The following is a 17,857-nucleotide window of genomic DNA, read 5'->3' as shown; positions in this document are numbered from 1 at the left end:
CTGTCAGAGGCAGTGCCTCCATCTCTTAAACTCCTCTGATAGTATCTAAGGGGTTAAACGGCTGGGATCAGTGTTATCTGTTTCATCCCAAGGATATACAGTACCATTACTTCCTACAGCAGCAAGGACACCACATGTAGGGTGCGATGGTATGTCTATTTGCAGGAAGGGGTTAGTCTGGCAATTGATAAACCAGAAGGTTACATAAGCCAAAAGAGAACAATAAAATGTAAGGCTGGGTTCACACTACGTTTTTGCAGTCCCTTTTTACAATCCGTTTTTTGCAAAAAAACCAGATGCAACGGTGTGCATCTGTTTTTCCATTGACTTCCATTAAAAAAAAAAAACGGATTCGATTTTTTTTTTGACGGACACAAAAAACATGGTAGACTACGTTTTTGTGTCCGTCAAAAAAAACTGATCCGTTTTGGGGTTTTTTATAATGGAAGTCAATGGAAAAATAGATGCACACAGTTGCATCTGTTTTTTCCATCTGTTTTTCATTGCAAAAACGTAGTGTGAACCCAGCCTTAAACTATCACATGAACAGGTATTCCCTACTAGAAGCACTGTTTCTTGTAAAAAAAAAAAAAAAAAAACATGTCTGTAAAAGAGTTATGCTAGGGGATGCCATGTAAATGAGGCCTAAGGCCGCATTCACACGTTCTGTGTTCTGCACAGAACATGAACGTGGAATGCATGTAACGCACTTCCCCCCCACCCGGGCAGCATCTGTAATTATATGCTGGGAGCGGAGGGACTGTTTTAATATGCGCCGTGCTGTAATCACAGAGCCACCCGACTGATTCATTACAGAGCGGTGCATATGAATACAGTTCCTCCGCTCCCAGCATATAATTACAGATGCTGCCCGGGCGGGGGGGAAGTGCGTTACAGGCATTCCACGTCTGTGTTCCGTGCAGAACACGGAACATGTGAATGCGGCCTAATACAAATGGTGGTATATCATAAACTGCTATCAATGTCAGTGCATTTCCAGGATTTTCTATTCATAGCTGTAGATTATCATATGTTAAGGCCGTATTACACAGCACTATAAAGAGGGAGAAGCGACAACCTGTCAGGTCACCGCTCGTTCCCTGCTCATTGCCTGTGCTATTCCACGCACAAGCAGGGAGCAGCGGGAGGGGCGGCTTAGACGATGCTAAGATTGTCCAGGCTGCCCATTGAAGTCAGCAGTGGGGTGCTGTCCCCACGCAGCAGGCTGTCACTGACATTAATCGGGCTGTTTCAACATGTAGAAAGACCACGATCAGCCAACATTGTTCACGTCGGCTGATCATGGCCTCTATTACATCAAACGATTAGCAGCTACGGCCGATAATCATTTTGTGTAATAGGACCTTTAGAGCCAGCTCATCAGTCTCTATTTCCTTGTATCAGTTATAAGCCACTATGTAGTAATAGCAACACCAGAAGAGGACTTTAAATGCATTTAATTGTGATTCCCTTTACATAAAATTAAAATAGATTTAAAATTACAGTGTAACAGATAAAAACAGAGAATATTGTTTGCATTACTTTGGTGCTCTCTTCTCTAAAGAGATAAAAGTGACTCCTCTGTATACAAAAATCAAAATCCTAAAACCAGGACTGAATTGACTTTGGATTGTGCCCTGTGCAGTAGCTTTTGTTGGCACCCCCTCAAATGGTGTACAGTGATACAGTATACTAATATTGCTAGCATAAAGTGCCTAAATATAGTAACAATGCTATATAGTGCTACCGCCACCATACAAATACTGCTAAGTACCTAAGTAACAGTGCCACACACGGTATAAAAAGGAGTGAATATCTATCGTTCCTTACAAGAACTGTAACCTTGGTAAACATTTGTAAATGGACACTATGCATCTGAGGGACTGCTCAGTGGTTATATTATGTATTGCATTGCATATATGTAAATGAGCTTCAATGTTTTTTGCAGGAACCATGTGACATCTGTAGCTGACAATGGGAATGGATGGGACAGATAACTGGTGGCCTAGGAACATGTAAAAAGGCTTTGGAGTTTGGAGCCAGTTGGGGAGTGTGTTTCCCCCGTGAGGTTTCAGTAGAAGATGCTGATGGCCTGTGTTGTGAACAGTAGGCCTGAGGTTTGGATATCACAGTACAAGTTGCATTTTGAACAGTTCTGTTGTTCCTAATCATGGTTATCGCTGATAGAAATGACAGGTGCATTCCAAACACATTGTTCCATCATCTGCCATTTTGTGTGCTTGGATGTACAGGCTTTTACTAATGGACAAATAAAGTGGAAGTGCCCTTATTCTTGACTTGCCTCAGCGTCATTGTCTATTGTGAAGCCCATACTCTTGCCGAAGACTGGAGGCCCAGCTACAGTCCATACAGCGGTAGCAGAGTGAGCTAGATGTACAATATATATCATACCTTAAAGGGGTATTCCAGCGGGGGCATTTTTTTCCTGGGACCAGGTGGCTGAGGGAAACGACATCCACTCACCTCCCCTATTCCAGCGGCGGGTCCCGCATCGCGGGGCTCCGGTCCCCGGTTCCCGGCCGCTTCCTGGTGTCTGACGCGGGCCCAAGGCGATACGTCTTAGGTCCGCTCAGCCAGTCAGTGACAGAGGCGGGATCTGAGCAGACTTGAAACGGATCCCGCCTCTGTCACTGACTGGCTGAGCGGACCTAAGACTTCACGTCTCGTGCCCGCGTCAGACACCAGGAAGCGGCCGGGAACCTGGGAACGGAGCGCCGCGATGCAGGACCCGCTGCTGGAACCGGGGAGGTGAGTGAACATCTTTTCCCTCAGCCACCTCCTCCCCGGCCCAAGGAAAAAAGGCCCCCCTCTGGAGTATCCCTTTAACACCTTAGGACAAAATGGCCAGGTGCATGTTGGTTACCCTCATCTTCTCCCCATGCCTTGTATAAGAAAAGAGTAGTATGACCCTCCGATCTCACTTGCTGTGTTGGACAGGGGAGTTCTTACCACTCAAGCATCCTTTTTAAGGGGGGGACTGTCCCTACTTTAGTCACAAGTCCTTCTGTTCTTCTTTGTTCATTAAATGTTTTTTATTTTGACATGGGATAATAATAAAATACAGGAACTACATTGCTCGAGTTACTAATGCAAGTGTTATATTTAAAGGAATTGTTTGATGATATTAAAAGATAAAAGTAGTCAGGCATATAGAAATGTAAACGTGGAGTTTTATACATCCACCTAGGGTTAAGAGTTGTTGGCATGTGCAAACTATATTTAAAGGGGAAATTTACCTTAAACCTAAAACAGTAGCATTTAACCTGCTTACAGTATCTTTTATCCATGTGACTATGTTTGCTGGCAACCGTGAGCTTATATCACCCAATATAATTTATCACTTCTGCCCATCATATAGTGATCTTGTTCCACTATCACATTACTGTATGGCATACACCTGTAGCATATCCTTATATTCTTTCTCCCAAGGAACTTGTATGTACTTGTGTCTATATGATTTACATCAGAGAAGCTTTATCCAGAAACCTTAAAGGGGTTATCCAGCGCTACAAAAACATGACCACTTTTCCCCCTCTCTTGTCTCCAGTTCAGGTGTAGTTTGCAATTAAGCTCCATTTACTTCAATGGAACTGACTTTGAAACACCACCCAATCTGGAGACAACTCTTTTTGTAGCGCTGGATATCCCCTTTGAAAACCAGTGGAGTTACATTGCAGTCTGTTCGCAGTCAGTGATAAATGCTGCTTCTTGTCTTCTGCTGGTTCTTATTGGCATAATTGAGTTCAGCTCCGCCTGTTAGTAGAATATCAATACCTGTGCAGAATGTACCCTCTGCTGCCAGGAAGAGCACAGCATTGGCACACTCCTCAGCTGTCCCCATTCGACCCAGCAGCTGAAATCAAGATGAACGCATGAGAAATGGGAGTGGTACAGGGAAATACAAAGGCTATTGAAAGGTAAATACAGGCATAGATTGGAGAATTAAATAAATAGGAATTTTCCGACATGAGGTTTTGTTGGAACTATGAGCATTGAGAGTTTTTAGATACTAGAGTTAAGCAAACAAGGATATTTAAATTCTCCAAGGGCACTTAAAGAGACTCTGTCGGTAGGTTTATGCTGCCCTATATAAGGACAGAGAAGCTGAACAGAATGATGTATCACTTATATTGTTCTGTGCAGCTGATTCAGAGATATCCTCCTTAATAACATGGATAATAAGAAGTCCTCTCCATAATGTGCATGTGCTCAGTAGTCCTCAATATTCATGAGCACCAGTACACTTTGCTCACCAGCAGCTGACAGCCAGTTGCCTATCTTTATGCTGTCTATAGGCAAACAGCTGTCAATCAGCATCTGGAGGGTGGAGGGAGTGATGTAACACAAAGCTCATTCTCTTGCATAGCAGGAGAACAGCAGAATAGAATGATGTAAGTAATAAATTGTTTTGTTCGGTAATTCTGACAGCTAGGACCCTCACCAATCACAACTTAAAAAAAAGGTCCTGAGTCCCCTAACTGTAAAAGAGCAACAGTGGAGTAGGTGTACTTCTACTTTATGCAAACTGTATGGAAGCGCTGAAGCCAGCTGAGCACTGTACTCATCATTATTTGGATCATTGGAGGTTCTAATGGTCACAAACCCACAGATAAAACACATAACTTGCCCCATGGTAAATTGCAATCTCCTTTAAAGGAACACTAAACATATAATACAGAGGCTTTCTCTGCAGTAGGGGGCAAAGAATGCTAAGCTCAATCTTATATAGATAGTCCTATCTGCTAGGATGTGCCAAAATGTTATGTTTGGTTGAGGTTTCACCTGTGAGACCCTGCAAATCCAAAATACAAATAGACAAGTAATGGGTCTCTTTACTAGTGCAGCAACAGCCTCATTCTATGGGGGTCATCAGAGTGGTCACTGGCAGCTTCACCCTGACCCTCCAGCCTTGATTGACACATGCCTACCTGTCTGGATATAGGAAAGATTTATCAATCAAAGCTTATGGGTTGGGGAAGGCTGCTCGTGACCAGCCTGATGACTTGCGGTTAGGCCAGGGCTGTGAAGTCGGAGTCGTGGAGTCTGAGCTAGTTTTGGCTAGTCGAAAAAAAATTTAGAATTGAGTTTTAATATGAATTTTATAAGTTTTGCTCATCAATATATTTTATCAGCAACATTCTAATAGGACACTGGCCTTATTACATAAGGGAGGGTGGTTGGGGGAAAATTGTCGGTCGCTATTTGGCAGTTTGTTTCTGAGCTGGAAGAGTCCATTGTGTGGGGGAAGATCTGTGCTGTTCTCTTCCTGGATGCTGGATGACTGTATATGAGCAGCAGTGTAATATGAAGATATCCTGTGTAATATAGAGGAGGAGAAGCCATAAGTAGTGCAGCAGTAACCTCTGTCCTCAGTGCTTTCTCTCTAGGAGAAGATTGTGTGTTTTTATTCAGTGTTCTATAGCTACAGATGTTTGAGTGAGTGTGTGTTTGTGTGCAATGACTGCAGCCGGCTGTGTGTCTGTGTGTATGCTATGGCTGCACCAGTGTGTGTGTGTGTGTGTGTGTGTGTGTGTGTGTGTGTGCTATGGCTGCAGCAGGCTGTGTGTGTGCCATGGCTGCAGCAGGCTGTGTGTGTGCTATGGCTGTAGCAGGCTGTGTGTGCACGCTTTGGCTGCAGCAGACTGTGTGTGTGTGTGTGTGTGTGTGTGCTATGGCTGCAGCGGGCTGTGTGTGTTTGTGTGTGCTATGGCTGCAGCGGGTTGTATCTGTGTGCCATGGCTGCAGCAGACTGTGTGTGTTTGCTATGGATGCAGGCTCTGTGTGTGTATGTGTGCTATGGCTGCAGCAGACTGTGTGTGTTTGCTATGGATACAGGCTCTGTGTGTGTATGTGTGCTATGGCTGCAGCAGGCTGTGTGTGTGTGCGCGCTATGGCTTCAGCAGGGTCTGTGTGTGTGTTTGTGTGTGCTAAGGCTGCAGCAGACTGTGTGTGTCTGTGTGCGATCATTTGCCCCCACAGTGACCACCTCTATATCACTATGTGTAACTTCTCTATATCACTATGTGTGAACCCTCTATATCACTATGTGTGACCCCTCTATATAACTATGTGTGACCCCTCTCTATCACTATGGCTTACCCCTCTCTATCACTATGTGTGGCCCCTTTATATCACTATGTGTGACCCCTCTCTATCACTATATGTGACCCCTCTCTATCACTATGGCTTACCCCTCTCTATCACTGTGTGTGACCCCTCTCTATCACTACGTTGACCCCTATATTACAGGTATCTGGCATTGTTACCAGTGTTTCTGTGTGTATGTAGAATATTTAGTTAGAAACATAGAAGATTGTCAGCAGGAAAAGACCACCTGCTCCATCTAGTCTAGTAGTGAGTTGTTCAGGACATGGAGGCTGGAGACTGGCTGCATCCACTGCACACACAGGAGAAGCTGCAAGAAGCTTTATATCTTTCCTTATTAATTTAGAAGTCACCCCAGGATCATGGAGGACATAAGGGAGAAGCTGCCGAGCCAGTGTGATAAATAACTCCCGTCTCCCCTGGTATCTGACCGGCCATTTATAAAGAAGTTGAAGTCAGTTTCAGGAGTCAGATTCGGTCCTGATAAAATTTAGGAGTCAGAGTTGGAGTCAGAGCTGCAGCTTACCGTCTCCACAGCCCTGGGTTAGGCAGCATGAAAGTGATGAAGTGAAATTAGATCCTAAAGGGTTTTTTATGCAAAAGACTTTCCTAGTCTCATTGGATGGGATTTGATCCCATTCTTGGTTTTAAATACATTTTACATGAAACTGTAATGTGCTGGTGTGTGAAAGCCAAAACATAATTGGTTTTATTTTCTTTCTTCCAAATTCTAGTAATTTGCATTATTTTTATAAAAACACAATTTTATTGTATTTCACATCACAGAACATAGCTCCCACATAAATTTTTGTCTGAAAATCTTTTACCTGTGCATCCTTCCCTCCCAGGATCATTGCACTTGGATCAGCGGAATGATGGGATAGCTCCTCCCACAGTGGGGTCCATATGTTTCCAGGAGATATGCTGAAAATATACAATGGTGTTTTATGGAATGTATGTACATTATTGTCCCAACAGCAAGATCTATTACTGAAATATCCATCTAAGGCATATACATCTGCACAGCAGTCTTGCCCATTACAAAGTCAATAGGAAAATTTAAGTTAAGTTTAGATTCTGATATGTATGGGACCTTCTAGAAAGTGCGAGGAAACAAGGGTATCACAGGCAGGATTTAACCTATCCTATTGGCTTACTCATCATCCCGGTGGGAACAGCCCTGAATTACCCCTGCTGCATGTGCTGGAACCTGTGCTCCTCCTTACAGCCTTGTCCAAGCACATTTTGCTCTTGCTGTTCCTAGTTTTGCCTGTAGGGGGGGGGAAGGAGGTGTTCTCCCTGTCTATCTTTTAAAGAACCAGTGTGCATAATCTCTGGCCAGGTTTGATAAACGTTTTACCAAACGTCACGTTCCTCTGCAATGCTTATACCAAAGTTTTTAAGAATTTTCTTAGGTTGTGTTAAAGAAGCTTGACAAATTTAGGTTTCACTCCTACAAATATACAGGCTTGTTGAGATCTTACCTATTGACTCGTACATTGTACTGGCTTTCATCTATAGCCATTGCCTTGGTCATTGCAGTCACAGCTCCCTGGTGAATAAGCAAAGACTATGAGGGCCCATTAAAACACAACAAGATACACTGCAAATGCAGTTGTTTGGTGTGTCTTCAGTGCTATGTAGGAGTACTATGATGGAAAAATGCCACAACAGTTCCCACACCTACAGTATTTGTCATGGTCTACAAATACATATGGAAAGAGGGTGAGCTCTGGAGGTATGTATATACCAGGTTTATGAGAATGATCCCCGGGGAGTGGAGTTCTAGACTTATTAGACACACTACTGTTTATTACACCATAACATGACGGTCATACATGTAGTATATCATAAACAGAAAACAGCAAAAGAACACTGAAAAAGGAAGAAAGTCCTTAATGTACATGCTCCAACTTCTGGGGCAATCAGTGACTGTAGCAGTTTCCCACTCCAGTCACTGACTGACTGAGTGGAGCATCCATCAACTGGGTGGTGATGTCGAAGAGCTGGAGTATGCTGACGGGTGCCCTGGAGCGAGACACGGTGCAGCGTGGGCATGGGGAACAGTAAATATGCGTTCGTTATTATGTTCCTACCACCCCCTGCCTGAACTGAATTTTTGTTTCCCCACCGGACTTCAATGTAGGAGTATTATCTGTAACATTACATAAATTATTGTGTACTGGGGACTTTGTACCTTTGTGGCAACATAAGGTATTGCATGTTTTTGACCAATAATTCCAACAAGACTTGATATGTTGATAATGTTCCCTTGAGTTTTTCGGAGATGGGGTAAAGCATACTGGAATATACAAGAAAGTAAAAAGACAATAAACATTAATGACACATAAAGGGCTGTAAGAGAAGCAACTGAACAAATATGTAAAGTTTCATTATAGTAAGGTTTATAGTTCATCCTGCCATTCAGCATCAGCCAAGCTAACATACCCAGGATTCTTAAGACAATCAGCTCTTAAGACAATCAGCGACAAGCCTTCTTTACCATGAGAACTGTGAATCTGTGGAACAGTCTACCACAGGATCTGGTCACAGCAACAACAGTAGAGGGCTTCAAAACCGGCCTAGACAAGTTCTTAGACCAAAATAATCTAAATGTATATGTATAGAACCTATCACCCCTCCCCCTTCCCTGCATCCATCCCCTCCTTGGTTGAACTTGATGGACATGTGTCTTTTTTCAACCGTATTAACAATGTACCTATGTAGCTCAGTCACATAAGTATTTATTTCTGTATTTCTGATACACCTTTTTTTTATTAACATAACCGGAGATGCTGCTGCAGCACAAAAAGTTAAATGGCTGCCCTGATTGCTGGAAGTCAGAAAAACCGGACCGATGCTGATCAGCTGATCGCTGGGATACCTTAATGTGAACTTATTATTGGTTTCATGTGTTCCTCCATAATCTGAACTTTTAGTTATTAATGTGCAATTCTGTAATATCTGATTGATTGTCTGGTTATGTACCAGAATTGTAAAGTGCTGCGAAATTTTTGCAAGATAAATTGAATTGCCCTTTAAGGGTATGTTCACACTGAGTAAAATAGGTGGAATTACACCTGCCTCAGTGTGTCATATCATCTCAATGGAGAGCGCGCACTCCTCCGCAGCTGCCGCTCTCCACTCAAAGAAGTGACATGTCATTTCTTTGAGCAGAGAGCAGCGGCTGCGGAGGAGCGTACGCTGTCCCATAGATGGGCTATGGGACACTGTGGCGGGGGAATTCCGCCTGTTTTACTCAGTGTGAACATACCCTAAGCATAGGTCATGTCTCAAACATGCAAATGTTTTGGTGTCCATGCTTAGCATTGGAGTGCATTTATCATGTGGTCAGTATTTACCTTTGCAGTCAGGAAGTAGCCAATCAGATTCAAGTTTAAAAGGTTCTGAAAGTCCTGGCCACTTGTGTTGTCTATGATTTGTTCAGGAGGATCTAGGATTACACAGGGTAAAAAGCAGCAACATTAGAGAAAATTACAGTCTGGAATAGTCATACACACAAGTCTAAAATTTGTATAAGAGGATAAAAATAAATGTTTGCAAATTTCCATCTTCCCATAGACATGACATAGCTAATGGCTTAATGGGGCTGGCCACATTATAGCAAACACCTGCCCCTGCTGAGCCCCATGGTAATGTTATAGGAATCTCCACCTCCTTGCTGTGCCCTCTTTCCTGGCTCTCAGAACAGTGATCCTGTCAATACAATGGCCAAGCATGCAGGAGCATGTGACTATGCTCCTTCCTCAGCGTTCTCCACTAAGTGTGTATGTGCCTACTGTACCCCCGTTCTTGTTTTAAATAAAAAAAAAAAATGCACTAAGCCACTTTGTGCCAGTCTTCATGTAAGAGAGGCAGCGTGTTTACTTGTGTGCGGGGTAGCAAAACTTGGTGCCACAATAGGGGCCCATTATGTTCACTATTGGACCTTCTCTTTTCTATTTACTCTACCAGATAGTACTATAGGGTGAAGTCGGTTTAGTTAGTAGTTAATTCCATTTGCTAATGAGGCAGTTTAGCACACTGGGGTGGGGCTACCACCCTACGTGCACCCATTTGCCCAGGCTGGCCCACCTAATAAATAATTATCCTGCACTCCGCACTGATGAGCGTCAGAGTGATGTCACTGCAGAGTGCCGCCCTATTATTCAGTGCCACCAGGGCACCAAACCGCCTCATTAACATATGAAATTAACTACTAATATCTCATAACAGGTGCTGAGAATCAAGGTAAGAAATTTACATTCATCCTCAGCACCTCGTGTGCTATAGGGACATATCAGCAAGTTTGATACTTCTAATCTGCTGAAAGTTTCCCTTTAATGTATCTTACACAAATCTGTTTACCATAAACTTATGGTCTGAAATGAACATAACAAAAGAACAGAAACACCCTTCAAAAATATTATGTATGCTCATATTCAAAGATGGTCATTTGTCATTGATCAATAGTTACTGGTCAAGAAAGTCAAGTCTGGCTAATGCCTGGCCAATGGTTGTTTCTTCCGTTACCTGTGAATTGTCAGCCAGTTCTTGTGAAATACTTAGTGGTTGTAAGAAACTCTGCAGGATCAGCTCCCATTTAGGCAGACTACACAGGGGCTATATGACTAGATAAAAGTTACCCCAGTAAGATCAGCTGTTTGCGGGGTGCCAGGAAACAACCCCTTTAATAACTACCTATGGTATTAAACATTGTTCTCTATGAAGAAGAGATGTACATAGGTTTAGTGCGCTATTCCAAGCACAGATCAAGGAAGTAAGAGGGTGAGGATTATTTTTCAGCTCCTCCTTTCTGGTCAATAATTGCCCTACAATATTACATAAGGTACTCACGCCATCCCGCATTGTTGACCAGACAGTCTATTTTTCCGTATGTTTTCACAGTTACATCAATCAGCCTCTGTGTTACATAGAACCAAGTGGTTAATGTATTTTAATGTAAAGTACACAAGATTCTTTGTATTTTTCTCAAACAGCAAAAGCATGAGTAAGAATAGTCTCTATGTAGTGCCCTGTTATTCCTACTAGAAATGTGTGAAAAAATCGATACCTGGATGTTGCCATTACTTAGTAGGCCATGTCCCTAGATATTCTGATACTTTTAAGGCTAGGTTCACACTCTGTATCTATGCGGCTGTATTGCGGGCGGTAAATCATCGGCGGTATTTTTCCGGTTCATGCGTACGCTGGAAAGTATACGATATGCGGCTGCACAGTGCACACTATGTATGAGCCTACGGCCCGATCGTAAACGGACCCGTAAAAAATGAACAAGACCATTGTTTGCGGCTGGAACTGTGCAAATTCACGGCCGTGGATTGACAGGCGGTCCGTACGGAGTACTTAAAAAATAGCCGGCAATAATGCCGAATGCCGATGCCTCTAATAGTTAATATATTAAATTAATAAAACACATTTTCTTTGTAATAATGTCCCTTTCGTTGTTCAATAATTTAATTCTAACGAATCCATTATTGTGCAATAAAATTTACTGTTAAAATAAATATATATATAAATAAATGTATATTTATATATATATATATATATATATATATATATTTATTTTTTGACAGTATATTTAATTGCACAATGATGGATTCATTACAGTTAAATTATTGAACAATGAAACTGATTTTATTACAACAAAAATGTGTTTTATTAATTAAATATTAATTAGTACAGGAAGCTCTATTAAGCCGTTAATTCATATTCCCGGTAATAGAGCATTCTGTACTAATCAACACTTCACTTTAATTAAAACATCAAATGTTTCTTCTAATTATGTTATCACAATAGCATTATTAGAAGAAACATTTTGAATTATATGTGCGCTCAGCTGATTGGCTGATCGGCTCAGCGCACATATAAAGAGCCGGTCCGCAGTACAGTGACTTCATTGTGCTGTGGACCAGCGAAGAGGACACATCGGGATGAGTATAAAGCTCTCCCCACCCCCTCCCCAGCACTGCACCCATCCCAGTAAGGAAGGGGGGTCACTTAACCCCTTCCTTGCTGGGATGGGTGCAATCTGACATCAGTCTGGCCCCCAGGGGGTTAAGGGGGATGCAATACATCCTCCCTTAACCCCTTGGGGGCCAGACTGTAAGCAGCGATCTGTAAAGATGCTGCATACTGTAAGGTGCACAACACCGCTCACAATGATGGGTGTTGTGCTCCTGTTTGTGTGTTTTTTGTGTGTTTCTCCCTTTTTGTTTTTCAGATATCGGTATCCTGTGGATTACGTCGGATTCGGTGGACTACGTCGATGACCAGCGGTTGTTTGGTGTTTTTTTTAATAAAATGGTCAATGAGGGGTGTGGGGGTGTTTTTATTTGAATAAAAAAAAATTCTCACTTGTGTGTTGTCTTTATTTCTTTACTTTATAGACTTAGTAGTGTAAGCCGTCTAATAGACGGAATCCATTACTAAGTCGGGGCCTAGTGTTAGCCGGTATAAAATGGCTAACACTAACCCCCCATTATTACCCCAGTACCCAATGCCACCAGGGGTACTGGGAAGAGCCGGGTGCCAGTGGTCCCGGAGCGTCAAAATTGGCGCTCCTGGACTGGGTCGGCAGCAGGCTGGTAATATTTAGGCTGAGGAGGGCCTAAACCAATGGCTCTTCCCACCCTGGTGTTACCAGGCTGCTGTCGCTTGGTTTTTAACCCGGCTGGTTATAAAAATAGGGGGGAGCATATGCGTTTTTTTTTTTTAAATAAATAATTAAAAAAAGTGAAAAAATGTTTTTATTCAAATAAAAAGACCCCTCATTGACCATTTTATAAAAAAAAACACCAAACAACCGCTGGTCATTGACGTAGTCCACCGAATCAGACGTAATCCACAGGATACCGATATCTGAAAAACAAAAAGGGAGAAACACACAAAAAACACACAAATAGGAGCACAACACCCATCATTGTGAGCGGTGTTGTGCTCCTTACAGTATGCAGCATCTTTACAGATCGCTGCTTACAGTCTGGCCCCCAAGGGGTTAAGGGAGGATGTATTGCATCCCTCTTAACCCCTTGGGGGCCAGACTGATGTCAGACTGCACCCATCCCAGCAAGGAAGGGGTTAAGTGACCCCCCCTTCCTTGCTGGGATGGGTGCAGTGCTGGGGTGGGGAGAGCTTTATACTCACCCCGATGTGTCCTCTTCGCTGGTCCGGAGCACAATGAAGTCACTGTACTGCGGACCGGCTCTTTATATGTGCGCTGAGCCGATCAGCCAATCAGCTGAGCGCATATATAATTCAAAATGTTTCTTCTAATAATGCTATTGTGATAACATAATTAGAAGAAACATTTGATGTTTTAATTAAAGTAAAGTGTTGATTAGTACAGAATGCTCTATTACCGGGAATATGAATTAACGGCTTGATGGAGCTTCCTGTACTAATTAATATTTAATTAATAAAACACATTTTTTTTTGTAATAAAATCAGTTTCGTTGTTCAATAATTTAATTTAAACGAATCCATCATTGTGCAATTAAATTTACTGTCAAAAAATAAATATATATATAAATATACATTTATTTATATATATATTTATTTTAACAGTATATTTAATTGCAAAATGATGGATTCGTTTAAATTTAATTATTGAACAACGAAAGGGACTTTATTACAACGAAAATGTGTTTTATTAATTAAATATATTAACCATGAGAGGCATCGGCATTACTGCAGAGGATCGCAAACCCCGGTAATAGCGATTCCTGTAAACTGTGTTCCCTGCTTTCCCAGATGCATCCAGAGGTGTTTGCATCACTTTCTAAAGATTTTATTTGTTATTTTTAGTTGAACCAGATTTCCAAGTAAATGACCGTATGTTTTCAGCCGCATGTCTATTTTTTCCCACGGCCGTAGTTTCAGCCGCACATTTCCAGCCGCATAAAAAATACAGCCGCACAGATACATAGTGTGAACATAGCCTAAATCAGTACTATCACAGTCAGAATTTGTATAGAGTTTTACATTTAAAATATTGTTTATGAAATTTTCCTGGTTTTTAGGAGGCAGCACAGAGACTAATCTGCATCCATACTACAAGTGAGCATAGGAAAAGCAGGCACTGAGATGGAGTTTGCAGGGGGTGACATGGGGCAAAATGGCACATGCTGGTGATAGAATGGGCTAAGTACTATATAAGAGACTATGGGGAGGGCTGGCTACTATATGAGACTACAGGGGAGATCTGGCTACTATATGAGACTATTAGGGAGGGCTGGCTACTGTAGAAGACTATTGGGGAGGGCTTGCTACTATAGGAGACTATTGGGGAGGGCTGGCTACTATAGGAGACTATTTTGGAGGGCTGGATACTATATAGGACACTTGGGGGGGCTTGCTACTATTTGGGCACTTATTCGGGCACTACTGGGAGGGCTAGCTACTATGTCGGGCAATTTTGGTTGGGTTGGCCACTACATGGGGCAATATTGGGGGGGGGGTTGGCTATTCCATGGGTTGGGGGTTTATTCATATCCTAGCAATTTATCATGTCATTTATCATAGTGCACAGCGCTGGGAGACCCACACCACTGACAGTGCCAGGAACACCGCATTCACGCTTTAATAATTATCAAGGTTTGCCCACAACTTTGTTCAATTTTTTTATTTTGGCCCACTGTATATTTGAGTTTGACACCACTGATATACATGTACAGAACAGCGCATCCTGAAAAGTCACCTGAAATGATAGTTACACTTTAAAGATCTTCTCAGGGACTATAACATAGAAGTGTGAGTGTCTGACCTCACATACATAGGACCAGCACAGACAAGCTGCTGCACCTTTATAAACAATGAATGTGGTGATACCCTATATCTTACTTTTAAAACCGGTCAGTCAGGTTATACCATAAAAAGGGTTATCCAGGCTTTTTTTTGCAGTTCTTTTCTATTGGATTGCACTACCTGTGGACAGTGGTGGTGCTGTTTTTGCAAGAAGGTAGCTGTATTTTTTCCTATTCCTAAATAACCCCTTTAAGCTAGACTGGGATCTGACTTTCGGGACCACTACAATTGCTAACAAGTCCTAATAGGGTATTCATACGTCTGCAAACTTGTAGAAGTTATGGACAGGGAAGGAATGTAATGGATTCATTCCCCGATATTGACACATTATGCCGGCAGCAGGAAATTTTTTTGAATCGCTGCGGCACTGTAATGACAATTCAAAGAGTTTCCCTGCTGCCGGCATGATGTGTCAATATTGGGGAATGAATCCATTACATTCCTTCCCTGTCCATAACTTCTGCAAATTTGCAGACGTATCTATGCCCCCTAAGTCTCTGCCCTGGGCTGGAGAGCAGGATAAACATGGAAGCATCAGAAATAGTAAGCATGCCCTTCTGACTATTTCTAGGCTCCCATTCAATCCTATGAAGAGGGGAAATAAATGTTTATCCTGCTTAGGGCCGCTTTAACCAGAGGGCCCATGGTGCACGTGCACCGGGCCCACTGGATAAAGGGGCCCACCCTGAGCAGGGCCGGCCTTTGCTCTGTGCGACCATTGCGGTCGCACAGGGCTCCGGCCACCAGCCTGCCAGGAGGGCGCCATCGGGATGGGTAAGGTTACCCGTCCATGGCGCCCCCTGCAGGGCCCCCCCTGCGGCGCTCTGTACTGTAGCTATGAGCGCTCGTTTGAGGTACAGGCAGCGGCACTGACAGGTCGGGAGCTATTGGCTCCCTACCCGTCAGTCATCCTTGTGGCCGCAGGCAGTGCTTTGCCTGCGGTCACAAGAGGCCGCTTTCCCGCAGTGGTATCGGCGCTGAGTGACGTCACTCAGCGCCTACACCGCGAGAGGGGAGAGCGGCCTCTTGTGACCGCAGGCAAAGCACTGCCTGCGGCCATAAGAGTGAGGTGAGGTGAAGAGAAGAGGAACGCGCGGACCCAGGTGAGTATAAAGTGTTTGTTTTTTTTGTTACTTGCTATATGGGAGGGGGAAGCCCAAAGGGGGGCTATATAACGGGGGGCAGCACACAGCGGGGGTCTATATACTACTGGGGGGGATGGGGTGCACAGGGGGGTATATATAATTGGGGGGCCACACAGGAGGTATATTTAAACTGGGGGAGCGCAAAGTGACGGGGGATTATATAAAAGGGGGTGCACAGGGGGGTATATATATCTGGGGGCACAGGGGGTATATATATCTGGGGGCACACAGGGGATATATATATAACTAGGGGCACACAGGGGGTATATATATATCTGGGGGCACACAGGGGGTTTATGTATATCTGGGGGCACACAGAGGGTATATGTATATCTGGGGGCACACAGGGGGTGTATATATAACTGGGGGTACACAGGGGGTGTATATATATATAACTGGGGGCACACAGGGGGTGTATATATATAACTGGGGGATGCACAGGGGAATTATATAAAGGGGTATATATAACTTGGGGAGCACACAGGGGGGTATATATAACTTGGATGGCACACAGGGGGTGTATATATATATATATAACTTGGGGAGCACACAGGGGGTATATATATATAACTGGGGGCACACAGGGGGTATATATATATAACTGGGGGCACACAGGGGATATATATATAACTAGGGGCACACAGGGGGTATATATATAACTGGGGGGGCACACAGGGGGTATATATATAACTGGGGCCACACAGGGGATATATATAACAGGGGTGCACAGGGGGATTATATAAAAGGGGGGTGCACAGGGGGGTATATATAAGTCAGGGAGCACACAGGGGGCTATATAGGGGCGCACAGGGGATATTAATACTATTGTGGGGTGCACAGGGGGACTTGGAGGAGCACAGGGGATATATACTACTGTGGGGTGCACAGGGGGACTATATACTACTTGGGGGAGCACAGGGGATATATACTACTGTGGGGTGCACAGGGGGACTATATACTACTTGGGGGAGCACAAGGGGGTATATATACTACTGGGGGATGCACAGTGGCGGGTATATATAACTGGGGGAGCACAGAGGGGGCTATATACTAATGGGAGCAGCACCTAGTGGTCTATAGCACTAGGGGCAGCACACAAGGGGTCTATATACTACTGGGGGCAGCACCTAGTGGTCTATATACTACTGGGGGCAGTGCATAAGGGGTCTATATACTACTGGGGGATGCACAGAAGGAGCTATATACTAATGGGGGCAGCACCTAGTGGTCTATAGTACTAGGGGCAACACACAAGGGGTCTATATATTATTGGGGGCAGCACCTAGTGGTCTATATACTACTGGGGGCAGTACAATGGGGTCTATATACTACTGGGGGTAGCACACAGCTCTATATACTACTGGGGGCAGCACACAGCTCTATATACTATTGGGGGCAGCACACAGCTTTCTATACTACTGGGGGCAGCACACAGCTTTCTATACTACTGGGGCAGCACACGGGTCTATACTAACATTAGGGCTGCACAGAGGGGCCTATACTATATAGGGACCTTACTACTATATTGGGGCACAGAGCATACCTAATTATTAAGTGGGAGCACAGAGGGGTGTAACTACTAAATAGGGGCACAGAGGGGGGTAACTACTATATAGAGGTACAGAGGGGTGTAACTATTATATAGGGGCAAAGAGGGGTGTAACTACTATATAGGGGCACAGAGGGGTGTAACTATTATATAGGGGCACAGAGGGGTGTAACTACTATATAGGAGCACAGAGGGGTGTAACTACTATATA

The 17,857-nt window shown here is 43.6% G+C and overlaps 1 protein-coding gene across 1 annotated transcript in view; it reads right to left on the bottom strand.

The window, feature by feature from the left end:
- Positions 1-3,224: 3,224 nt before the first annotated feature.
- Positions 3,225-17,857, bottom strand: part of HSD17B14 (hydroxysteroid 17-beta dehydrogenase 14) — a 35,264-nt gene continuing 20,631 nt past the window's right edge. The window contains exons 4-9 of the mRNA XM_069948482.1: positions 10,984-11,050; positions 9,489-9,580; positions 8,324-8,428; positions 7,611-7,678; positions 6,954-7,050; positions 3,225-3,874 (exon numbers count right to left, since the gene is read on the bottom strand). Of these exons, the coding sequence (XP_069804583.1) occupies positions 3,710-3,874; positions 6,954-7,050; positions 7,611-7,678; positions 8,324-8,428; positions 9,489-9,580; positions 10,984-11,050 (594 nt within the window). The 3' untranslated portion in view covers positions 3,225-3,709. The remainder of the gene's footprint in view (positions 3,875-6,953; positions 7,051-7,610; positions 7,679-8,323; positions 8,429-9,488; positions 9,581-10,983; positions 11,051-17,857) is intronic.

The sequence above is a fragment of the Dendropsophus ebraccatus genome, chromosome 12 (genome assembly GCF_027789765.1).
Source record: "Dendropsophus ebraccatus isolate aDenEbr1 chromosome 12, aDenEbr1.pat, whole genome shotgun sequence".
In the NCBI taxonomy this organism is placed as follows: domain Eukaryota; kingdom Metazoa; phylum Chordata; class Amphibia; order Anura; family Hylidae; genus Dendropsophus; species Dendropsophus ebraccatus.
This window is presented reverse-complemented; position numbering and strand designations above follow the sequence as displayed.